This window comes from Kogia breviceps, chromosome 10 (assembly GCF_026419965.1).
Source record: "Kogia breviceps isolate mKogBre1 chromosome 10, mKogBre1 haplotype 1, whole genome shotgun sequence".
In the NCBI taxonomy this organism is placed as follows: domain Eukaryota; kingdom Metazoa; phylum Chordata; class Mammalia; order Artiodactyla; family Physeteridae; genus Kogia; species Kogia breviceps.
In genome coordinates, this window is record NC_081319.1 from 44,469,883 (window position 1) to 44,483,957 (window position 14,075).

The 14,075-nt window shown below is 45.4% G+C and overlaps 1 protein-coding gene across 6 annotated transcripts in view; it reads left to right on the top strand.

Moving 5' to 3' along the window:
• MYRIP (myosin VIIA and Rab interacting protein) overlaps positions 1-14,075 on the top strand; it is a 213,889-nt gene that overhangs the window by 131,414 nt on the left and 68,400 nt on the right. For all 6 annotated transcript variants that reach the window (XR_010842607.1, XM_067044556.1, XM_059075853.2 and 3 more), the window contains 5 exons: positions 3,276-3,412; positions 8,874-8,954; positions 12,064-12,161; positions 12,397-12,477; positions 13,523-13,666. Coding sequence is in view for 5 of the 6 variants with exons in the window: in XM_067044556.1 (XP_066900657.1) it covers positions 3,276-3,412; positions 8,874-8,954; positions 12,064-12,161; positions 12,397-12,477; positions 13,523-13,666 (541 nt within the window). In the remaining variant the exon portion in view is untranslated. The remainder of the gene's footprint in view (positions 1-3,275; positions 3,413-8,873; positions 8,955-12,063; positions 12,162-12,396; positions 12,478-13,522; positions 13,667-14,075) is intronic.

A 14,075-nucleotide genomic window follows, 5' to 3' on the forward strand; every position in this document is an offset into this window, starting at 1 on the left:
CTGGGGATGCCTTTAGCTTGACTTTTGGTTCCATCTCATGACGCATCTGGCACTCGTTGAGAAGATTAGTCTGACAGCACTGTTGGGTACGAGCTTCATCTGTTTTGTCACTCCCCATATCCCTAGCACCGTGCCTGCCACGCAGGGCACTCAATAAATAATGAGGAATGAAAGAATGAATGAATGAACAGATGAAGGAATGCATGCACAGACACATATTCCACTCTGCCTTCTGTTCCAGCAAGATGCTGACACAGGGCTCCTTCCTTCTCATCTACCCGTGCCTGCAGTTGCGTCTGTTCAGGGGGAAGCTGGAGATGTGAGGGTGGGCCAAGGACCCTGCAGTACTTAGCCAGTACATCCTGGGTGCTGGTGTCCTCATGGCCCTCTCCCCACACCTCTGCCCCAAGAACTGCATGTTTCCTGTGAGTTTCTTCTGAGCCATGAATTTTAAAATAAGTGAAATAAAAGCAGTAATATCAAATGAAGGTAATCATGACTGAGTCTTCCCTGGGGCTTCCAGAAAAGCTCTCCACATTAACTCTAAGTCGAAACATAATCCAAAATACATCACTTCTTACGGGAAAGCTTTCTAGTCTCCAAATCAGGCTGTAGTTTTGCAGGTCATTCTCCAAGGATTCAGTGCTGTCCTCCCACCTTCCAGCAGCCCAGGCAGTGCCCTGATTTCTCTCTCTGACTTGAGCAAGTCAAGGCATTCTATTTTTGAGGTCATCAAAGTGTTTCTAAATGTCATAAGTTTTGCTATAACCAGGGACGTAACGGAGAGCTCATCCTATGATGTACTCGAAGCATTAGGATTCTTGATTGCAAGTAATAGAAACCGAACTCAAGAAGCCTTAAACAAAAGAGAGAATTTTATTGGCTCATGTAATGGAAGAGTCCAAGGGTTGACCTCAAGCTTGGGTAGATCCAGGTGTTCAAAGTAGATCAACAGGATCCTTTTCCTTCCCGCTGTCAGATCTGCTTTTGTTCAGAAGACCACAAATAACCCCCCAAGTAATGGCAAAGGTGGCCCCAGCAGCCCAGGCTTTCACTCTGCCACCAAGCCGGCCCAGCAGAAAGGGAGCATCTCTTTCCAACAGCAGTAAAAGTCCCACCTCAGACCTTGATTGGCAGGTGTGAGTCATGTGACTACCCCCAAGGCTGCCAGGAGGAGGGGCCAGCCTTTCCATAAAAACGTAGACTCAGTTGAGAAGGAGGGGCAGTGTCCCAAAAGGCAAAGAAGAATGAGGGGCACAATAACCACTATCGTCCACCCCTACCCTTGTGGACCTGTCCACCTGCACCACAGAGCCCTGCAGCAGCCCTTCGCGAAGGTCAGCTGCTCAGAGAGCAGGGTGGTGTGCAGGAGAGGCAGCGTGCGGAATATTTCTCTTCGAGTCACAGTCCTTTTGTGCTTTTAAAGCTCTCAAATAAATCATAAGACTGGAGGTTATGGTTTCCAAGGACAGTCTTCTTCTATGTGTCTGCTTCTTTTTCATTTTATTCACTAGTTTGTTGTATTTTTTAGATTCCACTTATAAGTAATATCATACAGTATTTGTCTTTCTCTCTCTCTGACTTATTTCACTTAGCATAATGAATATAGTTCATCCGTATTGCTGCAAATGGCAACAATTTCATTCTTTTTTATGGCTGAGTACTCCTCAATCAACTTTATTTATTTATTTTTGTATTTTCCTTTTTTCTTTTTTTTTTGGCTGTGTCGGCTCTTCGTTGCAGCGTGCAGGCTTCTGTCTAGTTGTGGTGTGCGGGCTCCAGGACCCATGGGCTCTGTAGTTTGCAGCACACAGGCTCTCTCGTTGAGGTGTGTGAGCTCAGTAGTTGTGGTGCACGGATTTAGTTGCCCCAGGGCATGTGGGATCTTAGTTCCCCGACCAGGGATGGAACCGGTGTCCCCTCTACTGGAAAGCGGATTCTTTACCACTGGCGAAGTCCCCATCAATCAACTTTAAAGTGGACTTCTCAGTCTGTGAGTCCCAGCCCTTCTGCCTGCTTTGTAGGACAACGTTCTGTTACCTTTATGCTGTCACTTATTTAGAATTTTCCAGATATCTAGAAAATCTCTGATTCGCATCTCAGCTCTATAGATTTCTTTCCCTTTGGATATCTTCTCACATTTCACTGGCATCTGGGGAGGAAGAGCAGCTAAATGTGTGCTTGTTCCTCCACTGACTTAGAAGAATTTATATTCATTTTGCTTCTCTGAACTTTTAAAATGAGTATGCATCATTACATTCATAATAAAAAAATAACAACCAAAGCTATTCTTAAAATGGGAGGGGTTGGGCTTCCCTGGTGGCGCAGTGGTTGAGAATCCTCCTGCCGATGCAGGGGATACGGGTTCGTGCCCCGGTCCGGGAAGATCCCACATGCCGCGGAGCAGCTGGGCCCGTGAGCCATGGCCGCTGAGCCTGCGCGTCCGGAGCCTGTGCTCCGCAACGGGAGAGGCCACAGCAGTGAGAGGCCCGCGAACCACAAAAAAAAAAAAAAAAAAAAAAAAAAAAAAAAAAAAAAAAAAAAAGGGAGGGGTTTAGAAACATCTTCTGGTCAGGCAGAAAAGAGAAGCATTGTGTCAGTGATTTGTACAGAGCATTATCGCACTGACCAGGAAACCACCTTCCCACAGTGCTTCAGGCTGAAGGAGAAAGAGGCAGCAGAGTTCTGCCATAGAGCCCAGGGTCTCACCTGTGCTTTTTATCCTCGCAAGCTGAGTTAGAAATGGTGTTAATGTAGTAAGAGTGTCCAATATAAAGCCTGCTATTAAACAGACATGTCAGCTGGTAGCTTCACATGGCAAGCATTTATCAGCTTGCTCTTTGGATGGACTCAGGTGCATGGTTCTTCTGCTGGTCTTACCTAGGGTCACTCATGAGTCTTCAGTCAACCGGCAGTCGATGGCCTCACTCACCTGTCTAGGGGTTGGCTGGCTATTGGCTGGGGCAAGAGGGGGGACTGGGCCAAGTTTCTCTTGTCATCCCAAAGGCTATCTTGGGCTTGCTCACATGGTGATGGGTTGCAGGGTTTCCACAAACAACAAGAGAGGAAGCTGCCAGGCTCTGGACTCACACAGCATCACTTCCACCAGTCTCTGTGATCAAAGCAAGTCATAAGGCCAGCCCAGATCCAAGGAGTAGAGGCCACCTCTTGATGGAAGGAGCTGCGAAGTATTGTGGCAACTTTTGCAATACACCATTTCATAATTCTGTCCTTTAATGCTAATTTTCTGTTTGCTAATTCTGTGTTGTCCTCAGGGTTCTGAGGACCCAGTCTCTGGAATGGTTCTACAATAATGTGAAAAGCCGCTTCAAACGCTTTGGCAGCGCCAAGGTCTTGAAGAACCTGTACAGGAAACACCGGCTGGAGAGCGGAGGGTGCTTCGACATCCTAGGTACGCTGACTGCCTGCCATATGGGAGTCTTTGGGGGGGTGGGCGGGATAGAAGAGGGCCTGGCTTGGAGGCCCTGTACACTGCGGCACACTCACCTGGGACAGAGAAAGTCGCTTAAATAATCTGGTTCTAGTAAGGAGCAGAAATAGAAGGACATGTACCAAAGATTCAAAGTTTTAAGTCCTTTGATTCCAGCATCTCCACTGGGCTGGATATGTTAGCAGTTGGGAGGACCAAAGTGTTTCTGCATATTGTGGACATTTTAATTCCAAATCCCTAGAAATTAAAGATTCTTGACCATCTTTCCCTAATAATTAAAACATTGGAAATTCATCTTTGTTTGGTTGTGTAGACTAGGTCTGCACTCAGAGAATATGCCCCCCAGTCCTCTTCCTTCCTACTCCAAAATTCTGTACATAACCAGGCCCAGAGTTTAATGTAATGGGAGAGTTAGAAAAGTCTCAGCTTCCTTCCAGGAAGTTTAAAGGATGAATTCTACCTATGCTGTTAAGACAACCAATGTAATTAGAATGAGAAATTATATTCTTTATGTCTATTGGACCAGCCAGTGGAAAGAAATGGTTGTCAGAATATGAACAGCATGTCCTCCCAGAAAAGGCATTTTTTTTCTGTGTAGAGGAAGATTTTTTTCATCACTGTGCTGACACAGGTAAATGCTTTTTATCCATAAGAAAGAGGAAAGAAAAAAAATCTCATTTGGAGCTTTTTCACCATCATTATTTTACATTGTTGTATTCTCAATAAAGTCTTTGGTAGTGTCTAATCTAAAAATATGCCAGCCACTGAGACAAGGGGGAAATAGGATGGAAGTATTAAACACGGAGACTCATTAGGGCCTTTTGTGTTAGTCGTTAGAATCTCTGTCTTTCGAACCACTCAGGAAGCCTGTAGCTAAGAGAGAAGGGCTGAAGGTCTCCACATATTATTTTTGTCTTCTCTTTGCTGATTTTTTTCTAAAAATGTTTCTCTAGGAACAAAGACAAAAAAGAAATAAAGCTTAAAAGTAATCATGTTAACAGTAGGTTTTCAACCCAAGCAGATACCTCAAGAAAGTTCCAGAATAGAATTGTCTCATCATTTGCATCCCATACTTTCTTTCTTATTCATCCTTGCGTCTGCTTCAGGTACCGCTTTACATGTCACCACATTCATATCTCACAGGTGTTCTCTACTGCTTCATGCAAAGTGAGGGGGAGAAGCAAGCTCATTTGGAGAATCCTATAAACAGCACAACTCTGGTCTCTTTCTGTTTCTCCCTCGGGTCCCACAGGTGGAGCAAGGGAACATTAATTACAAGTGGGCTGGCAAAAGGCTTTGAAATGTTCAAGTGTCATTTTCAAAGGCAAATCATTTGCTGGGAATAACGCTGACACTACTGAAGCAGATTTAGGTCCCAGGCCCTCTGTGATTCACCATGTCTCTCATCTGGGCCTCAATCACAGCACTTATCACATTGCATCCTGGTGATGGTTTACAAAGCTCCTCTCCTGCTGGACCAGGCAGAAGCAGTAGCTTCTTCATCTCTGTGTTCCCAAAGTGTGGCCCAGTGGCTGGCACCTCTTAGAGGTCCTCAATATTACACAATTCAGTCTTAAAAAGCACTTTGTGGGTACCAAGACACTTCATAGAAGTACTAGAAGTACATAGAAGTACAGTTGCTTTAACATGATTTGTATCTCATTTTAAACTAAGATTTCCTTTTGAGCAACATGAAGACAAGCAGGCAGGAGACGATTTATGAGATGGTACTCAAATCTGTAAAGTCGTGATCATGAAACAGTGAGAGCGATTCTACAGACCACCTAGAAAATTGAGTTACACCTCAAGTATGGAGAAATCTCCCGTGCGTAAGTAGTGTCCTGATTATGTTAGATGACCGTGGAGACATCAGCATTAGCTTCTACCTATAACCCAGCACCTTGGTATGGTTATCATCTGCCATCCTCAAGCCTGACTACACGTTAGAAACACCTCACGAGCTGTGAAAAACTGCCAGAATCATCTTCCACCCCCAGTCAATTACTTCCGAATTTCTGGAGGTGGCCCCAGAACAGATATTTTTTAAAGCTCTCTGGGTTACTTTAAGACACAGCCAAGACTGAGCACCTCAGCTAGAACTTCACTATAATTCGTATGGCAGAGTTCTGAATAAGATGGTTCCACCTTCAACTCCATCTGAGGGTACTTAGTTTCAGAATTTTGATTGTCAGAACATAATCTACAGGGTGCAAGACCTGTGCTCTGCTCTAGGACTCTCAGTATAAAACTCCTTTTATCTACGAAACATCTCCACTGCATGGACCAGTGTAGTTTGCCATAAAAAAACACTCAGTCCATTGAAAATTCATTGAGTTCACAGAATCTTATGGGTTACCCATCACATGTACCCATTGCACAGCCAACAGTTCCAAGCTCACTTACTCCTCCTGCAGCACATAACAGGTGACCAGATTAGACAGAACTGGAGACCCATTGGTTTTGTCAGATAAATCTAAGACTTATTCATTCCTTCAGTAAACATTTATTGAATGCCTGGTTTAAGACGTGGGAGTGACAAGATGGGCAAGACCCTGCCATCTCAGAGCCAACGGTGCAGTGAAGTCAGAGAAATAAGTAAATAGATTTATCAAAAAATATAATGTCCAACTCTCATGTGGTTTATCTGATAGATTCTGTGTGACATTTTTAACAGTTATTCTAAAAAGAAGCACTACATGAAAAGATGAAAGTAGCCCTTATTAATATACTTAATTCCTAGACAATTTGGTAAATAATACATACATTAATTTAGTATTGGATAAATAAAATGGGGAAAATAAATCTTGCTTTTATTTATTAATGTGATATATCTATTTTTGACACGATTCTTGGAAAGGTCTATGACATCTTTCATGTGGGATTTGACTAACAACATGGTCTTTTAAAAACACTGAGTCGCCTGAAATTGGAGGTTCCTCCAGCTCATGGAAGCTCTGACTTGATGTCTGGCTGCTGTGTCAGTGCTTTCCAAAACAGTTCAGTTGCTTTCTGCCCTTGGAAAAATCCCATCATCCTAAATGACACAGAAGCTCCCACCTATGAATTTAAAGGGACACAGGGAGAGTCGTTGCACTAGAAGATTTATAATCATGGAAAACCAGAGCCTGTTCTGGTCAGCGCAGTTCTCCCAAAGATGTTTTCAGATCTTCTCCTCCCCCATCACGCTCCCCACCACCATCCCCGTTGTCTCAGGAGACAGCCTCACCGCCTCCTTCGCAGGGCAGACCGTGTACACCTCGGCACCTGATCCCTGTCACCTTCCACGAAGGTCTCAAGTTCACGCTGCCCTTCTGTCCTGCCTATCAAGCCTCTCTCTTAACTGGTTCCTTCCTATCAATTTGTAAACATGCCCAGTCTCTCCCATTTCCTAAGCCCTTCCTGGACTGCAGATTTTCCGCCACTTCTGCCCTGCCATGCTCTTTCCCATCACAGGGACACTCCAGAGGGTGGGCCACACTCTCAGCTTCCTCTCTAGACACCCACCCTCTCCCTCTTCCAAGCTGTCCTCCACACAGCAGCTGGTGTGCACCTTTACGTGTGTTTAGAAACACACACCTAACCAGATCACCCCTCTGGAGCCTTTACTGTCTTCAAGTGGCTTCATGGTGGGACAAAGATCAGAACACTGATGCGGCCACCGTGACCTGTGCGGTCTGCCGCCAGCCCATGTCACCCCAGGTTCCCTCTCCTCTCGCAGCCCAGCCACCCGGCCTCTGTTTTAGCTCTTCAGATGCACCCTGCTGTCCCCACTGCCTGTGCCTGTGCAAGCTGTTTGCTCTGCCCTGGACTCCCTCCCACCCCCACACCCTTTTGGCTGGTTACTTACCATCTAGGTCAGTCTTCCCTGCTGAACACTTGCCCTATTCTATGAACCACCCAGTCACAGCACTCAACATACCTATAGTTTTATATTTATTTATATAAATTTTTGGTTAATGAATTCTCACCGACTAGACTATCAAGGTTGTCAGGGCAGTGAGGATTTCTGGCCTTGCTCACCAGTACACCCTAACACTCAGCCCAGGGCCAGGCATCTACTAGGTGCCCATGAAATATTTGCTGGATGAATGAATGGCTGCCAGATGCAGCCAAGCCAAAGTGAAATATTTGCACTTAGATGTATAGCCTGGGAACTGAGGCGATGACTTATCCTAAAGCCTTGTATTGTAAGTGAGGAAATGGAGACCCAAGAAGGTAACGTCACTTCATTATGGTCACAGAGCTGGAATAAGTGACTATGGGTCTTTTGAAAGGCTGGTCAAAAAACACAAACACAGAGAATGGTATATGGTCAGACTGTGGCAGGCCGCACACTAATGACCTATTTCATAAAGGTAGCAGCCTGCTGACCCTGCAGTAGATGCCTACGGCAGTTTCCCTAAGAGTTCCCACACCGGAGCCCCGCGCAGCCCATACAAGGAAGCACGGGCTGTAATTATGTGTATCAAAGGTCTACTGCTTAGTTTGACTTGACATCAATAGCATTTCCCCCTTTTGAGCATTTTCTTGGTTCTATCAGTGTTTTCCACCAGCATCCAATTAAAGAATTTTTTTGAGCCCCCTGTTGTCTCAGTGCTATCTTGGGTACTGGGGATACAATACAGTAATTTAAAAAGGAAAGAGACATCATCCACACCTCCACATCTTCAAAGATCTCTTTTGATGAATTAATATGTGAACACAAATGGTAAATCCCCAACTTAAAAAAGGTTTAGCCAACTGCTCTTCCCAGCCTGGAACCAAGATAGGGTGTGTGTTCAACTGAGAGACGACCAGAGGAGAGGCAGTGGGCCTTAAAAGATCAAATGCCACGGCTTACCTTGTCTTGCTCTGGGTTTGTTTCCACTAACTGCTAATGACAGTTTACTCACTGGCTAAAGGCCACTGTTTAGATTGATGCCGTGGACAGCAGCTAGAAACCAGGCATGCAGTGTCTCATCACCCATCATGAGCAGAGTTTTATCATTATCACAGTTTTTCTAGTAAGGAAGCCAAGTGTCCGAGAGGTTAAGTAACTTGATCAAGGTCACACAACTAGTCATTTGCAGGTCCAGGAAATGAGCTCGTATCTCTGACTTCAATCTATTATTCCATGTTTGATTCCATATTGCCTCCAAGGAAGGCTCTGGAAGAAAGTTGGGGGTGGAAGCGTTGCTATACAAGGAATTAGTATGAGAAAGAAAAATGTGACTGGTCAAAATTTGTAGCATTACTGTAGAACCCAGTGATTCCCTAAACCTATTTGCAAGGCTAGCAATCAAAATGGGTAATGATGGTCTACCAACTCAGTGACACAGTGCACCGCGCTCACTGAAGACCTTGGATAATCTTATATCTCCTCTGTCTCCTCCTCTCTCTCTCTCTCTCTCTCTCTCTCTTTCTCTCTCTCCCTCTCTCTTAGGAGGAAGCTTTTTTGAGGCAAACCTGGAGAATGAAGGAAGTATTTCAGGCAGTGACTCAACATTTTACAGGCAGTCAGAAGGTAAGTTTGCTTAAGGGTTTACACCTAATGGGAGGTTAGAGCATTACAAACACCTTCAGACTGTCAGGGTCCCCCATGGCATTGGAACCACGGATGCAACTCTGTTATTGTGTGTGAGAGTCTCCCTGGGTCTTCTTTTATTGCCATTTGTGTGAATCCATCATCAAAATAGGTGAATATATCTAAGGTGTAGCCTAGAGAAGTACATTCCCTACCAACCACTAGATGCTTACAATCAACTAATATGTGTTTTTCTGGAGTTGGAATATGACAATCAACATACTCACTTGTGCAATTAATATTAAAATATTCTTATAAAGAATGTACCATTTACTGATCAACTTTTACTTTTTTATACCAGTACAGTTATCCCCTTAGAGCAAAGGTTAAAAGCAAAACACACTTCTTCCAATTCCAAATAAAACCTCCTCCAACACTCCAGCTCCTTCTCCAAAGTACTGGGTGTTGGGAACAGGTGCCTCCTAGTCCCCCTGGTCCTGTGGCCCCCCACAGTGCTTCTGCACTCTCTCTGTTCTCTCCTTGGGCACCTTCTCATGAAGGTCTCATCCTCTATCATCCTTGCTGCCTGAGACTTCTCCCTGGGAGAAGTCACATGGCTTTGGTGCACCTCTGTCTGAATGCCTAGCGCTTACTTCAGCCCAGAGTTCTAGACTCTGTGTTCTGATGCTTGGTCACCAAGACCTGAAGCCCCTCCAGGGATCTTAACTTCAGCATATCTGTCAAGCTCCTCAGCCACTTAAGTCCACCAGCAAGACTTACTTTTTCCTCAATCCCCCTCCCTGCTTCCACCCAGTCACCCAAGTTCCTTTGGTTTCTATTTGCGATCCCATCCTTTTCTTTCTGTTCCAAGGTCTACGGCCTGAGCACCTCCCTGCCCTCAACTCTCCTGTATTAATATTAATTTCAGTAACCATCTGTATCAGCCAGGGTTCTCCAGAGTAACAGAACCAATAGGCTATGTACACATAACACACACACACACACACACACACACACACACACACACACAAAGAGGTTCGTTTCAAGGACTCGGCTCACACAACTGCAGGGCCTGGCAAGCCCATAGAATAGGTCAGCTGACTAGAAACTCTAGTAGGAGTTGATGCTTAAGTCTTGAGGCAGAATTTCTTCTCTGGGAAACCTGTGTTTTTGCTCTTAAGGCCTTTCAACTGATTGGATGAGACCTACTCACATTTTCAAGGGTAATCTCCTTTACTTAAAAGTCAACTATTGTAACCATAATGTGGACCACACCTACAAAACACCTTCATAGCAACACCTGGGCTAGTGTTTGATTAAACAGCTGGGTGCTATAGCTTCACCAAGTTGACACATAAAACTAACAGTCCCCCCCACCTGACTGGTCTTCTGAACTTCGGTCACTCTGCCTCTGCCTTCTTATCCTCCCTCCACACCCCACCAGTTTTTATCTCTGAAACACCCTCTCAAGCCTTCACTTTCAGCCCAAACATCTTAGCGCTCCACTCCACCTCATGCCAAAATCACAGACGTGGCCTCCAGCCTTTTTGATGGCTCTAGCCTCTTCCTCTCCAGGGCTCTGTGGAAGCTGGTGACTATCCCCATCATAGGATCTCCAGCACGCCTCTTAGCAGTTAGCTATGCACCTGATCACCCAATAGCTCAGAAAGCACACGAGAGCATGGGCTCAGCTCGCGTCTGTCGAGGCATCACTGGGACCCTCAGAGACCCTAGTGCTGGGGAGGTCTTGGTGCACTTTGAATCAACAAGAATTTGTGGGGCACCACTTCTATGAAGAATACATTGATTGGTATCTTGAAGAAGAGAGATGGGAGATACAGTGTCTGTCTCCAGGGAGCACTGAGTGTGGTCACAACTTAAGTTTTATAGACTCTTCTTATAGAAACACTGGGGAAATTATGTGTTCACTCAGCCACCTGAGGGGTGCCAAGCCCTGAGCTGGGTTGCCCCGTGTGTCTCTGTCAGGACTGTCACAGCCAGCCTGTGATGTCCTCGTCAGCTGCCTGGCTAGATGGTTTTGATTTTAATTGGGTTGGTTTGGGAGATTTTGTTATGTTTGCTAAATGCCACTTTCTGTCCACATGTGTGTCTCCAGGAGCCTAAGAAGCTTGAATTAAGTATTTTAATTAAGGGATTGACTAATTAATGAATTGATATATTTACACCTTGTCTCATCCTACAAAGAATCTGAGGCAGCTTTCAGGAGATATGCATGTGTTAAATAATGCGTGACTAGGAGATTATAAATGGAAACAGCAGGTTGAACTAGGGGAAAAGGAGACATAGGCAAGCAGCCCCTGCAGACCTCTGTTCTTGTGCCTGACGTGAGTCGGGCTTCTGGGATGAACTGAGAGGAATGATAGAAATTCTCACTTTCAAGTAAGAAGCAAAAAATCTAGTACCTCCAGGAAGCAAAACTCTTCCAAGTATTTGACTTCAAAAAGAATTTTGTCACCTGCAGAAGTCCTTTGACTTGGGAAAACTTCCGTTTGTCACCATATGCAAAAAATATGTTCACTAAGTACATGATAGCATTATTTTTAAAAATCATGTTGGCTTGTGTTTATCTCACTTTTGTGGTTAAAATCACGGGATTTGGAGACAGAGAGCCCTGAATTCAAACCTCAGCTCTCTGTCTCACTGTGCAACGTTGGGTGAGTTATTTGACCGCTCTGTGCTTCAGTTCTCTCATCTATAAAACGGTGTCTACTCAATGAGCTGTTGGAAGGACCCACTGTGATCATGTATGAGACACTCAGTCTGCAGCCCAGCACGTGGTTGAGCTTGGCAAGATCGGCCAATGTTATCGATAGTATGGGTTTACAGTCTAAAAAATTCTTCCATGGATTTTGTGTTTGCATTAAACCATGAGCACAGCCCTCAGAAGATTTCAAAATTTTCCTCCCTATCATTATAATGATACATTACGTGCACAAAGTAAAACATAATCTTTATCTGAGAAAGTAGATGAAGAACCGTTATTTCCTTATATTAAGTCCTTTTGTCCAGTCGTCTTTAAGCCACTTTGTACATTTTGGAGCTTGTCCTTGCCTTTCAGAAAGCGGTCTATGTTCTGTTTCCTGTCTAGGACATAGCATGATGGACACGTTGGCTGTCGCCCTACGGGTGGCTGAAGAGGCCATTGAAGAAGCTATCTCCAAAGCAGAAGCCTATGGGGACAGCCTGGTATGCGCCCCACACACACCACCCCCCCGTTCACAACGTCTGTCTGGGAGGAGGTGTGGGTGGAGTCCTGGCTGCCAAGAGAAAGTGCAGTTTGTGGGGAAACCATCGTCATGATAGCCTTCCTTGACTAGAGCCTATCCTCCCCCTGCATTTGTGGTCAGGACTCCTGAGAAAGCGATTGCCAAGTCTCCCAAACACACCCACAGCTCATGACATTCTCTTCCTCCCTCTGCAGGACAAGCAGAATGAGGCCAGTTACCTGCGGGACCACAGGGAGGAGCTGACTGAGGAACTGGCCACAACCATCCTGCAGAAGGTAGGTGGGCCCTAGCATCCAGATGGCTGCAATATACCAGCCTGGCCTGGACCAGGGCCTTTGGCGAGCAGAAGAGCCGCCGTAGGCGCCTTTGTTGTCTTGGGCACCATTTCTTCTGTTCTTCTCACTTCCTCCATTGTACTCTGGGCTAATGCAGAGGGGTCGATTTGCACGGCAAAAACTAAGCGGTGTGAACGTGATTGCCTTTAGGGATTGAGCTGGTGGGTGAGGAGCCAGGAACCCAGCCCACAGACCTTCGTACAAATGGACTCATTAAATCCAAGTGGCCATGCCCAACCTAGCAAGTGGTGCAAACAAGCTGAAGCCTTCCCTCGTGATGCTTGGTATCTGCCCCCTCCTTAGGGCTTTCAGACACTTCCTAAAGTCAGGATGTAAGGCCAGAGACTCTGAGTTTGCGATCCACTTCCACTATTTATGAGCTGTGTGTCCTTAACTGATAACCTCTGAGCCTCATTCATCATCTGTAAAATGGGGAGAGTTATAGTATGTAGCTCTTAGAATTATTTTGAGACTTAAATGAGGTAAAGCATATATGGTGCCAAGCAGAGACTGGCACATAGTAGGCACTTAATAAACAGAAGTTGTCAGCATTGTAAAAGGACTACTTGTAAACTGTAAAGTGATGTAGAATGTTCAAGGCTTTAGTTGTGCTGTTTTATCATAAGACAGACCTGAAATCAGATGGTATTCTGTTGAAATGAAACTCTTTTTTTTTTTTAAGATTTTTTTTTTGATGTGGACCATTTTATTAAAAGTCTTTTTTGAATTTGTTACAATATTGCTTCTGTTTTATGTTTTGGATTTTTGGCCACGAGGCACGTGGGATCTTAGCTCCCCAACCAGGGATTGAACCTGCACCCCTTTGCACCAGAAGGCAAAGTCTTAACCACTGGATTGCCAGGGAAGACCCTGAAACTAAGCTCTTACATGGCTAAAAATTTCCCAGAGATGGTCCCAATTACCCCACATAGCACTGGAGCCCTCTCCAATAAGGTGTCCCCTTTGTCACCCACCTCCTCCCCAGATCATAAGAAAACAGAAGAGCAAAAGTGAGCAGCGCGTGGAAGAGGAGCCGGAGTGGCCACAGCCGCAGAGCTGCAGTGCGAAGGCAGCTGACGAGGGGACCACAGCCTCCCCGGGAGGCCACCACGCTTCCACCGCCTTCTGGGTGAGTCCCCACGCCATGCCTGCCCACCCCCTACAGGTGCCCTGACCGTGTGCAGGTCAGAGCCGTTATCCCCACAGAAATGGGGACACCACGCTTAACATCTATAGTTGGCACATGTGCCCACCAGACAGCCTGAGGTTCCTGAAGGGGAGGGAGAGATGCAGAGAGCGCTGAGTGGGGGGGCCAGGAGGCCTGTGCTCTTACACACATGGAGGTGGGTTTTTACACAGAAACCAATCTAGGAAAAATAACGATGTCAATAAGCTTTTTAAAATTAATCCTGAAAAGAGTTGTACTGAGTCCCATGGAAAAAATGGCTTTCTGAAGGCCAGGTGTGTTCTTACAACTTGAGCACTTGCTTTACTGAAACTGAGAAATGACAACGAGAGAATTGCCACTGCCTTCTGAG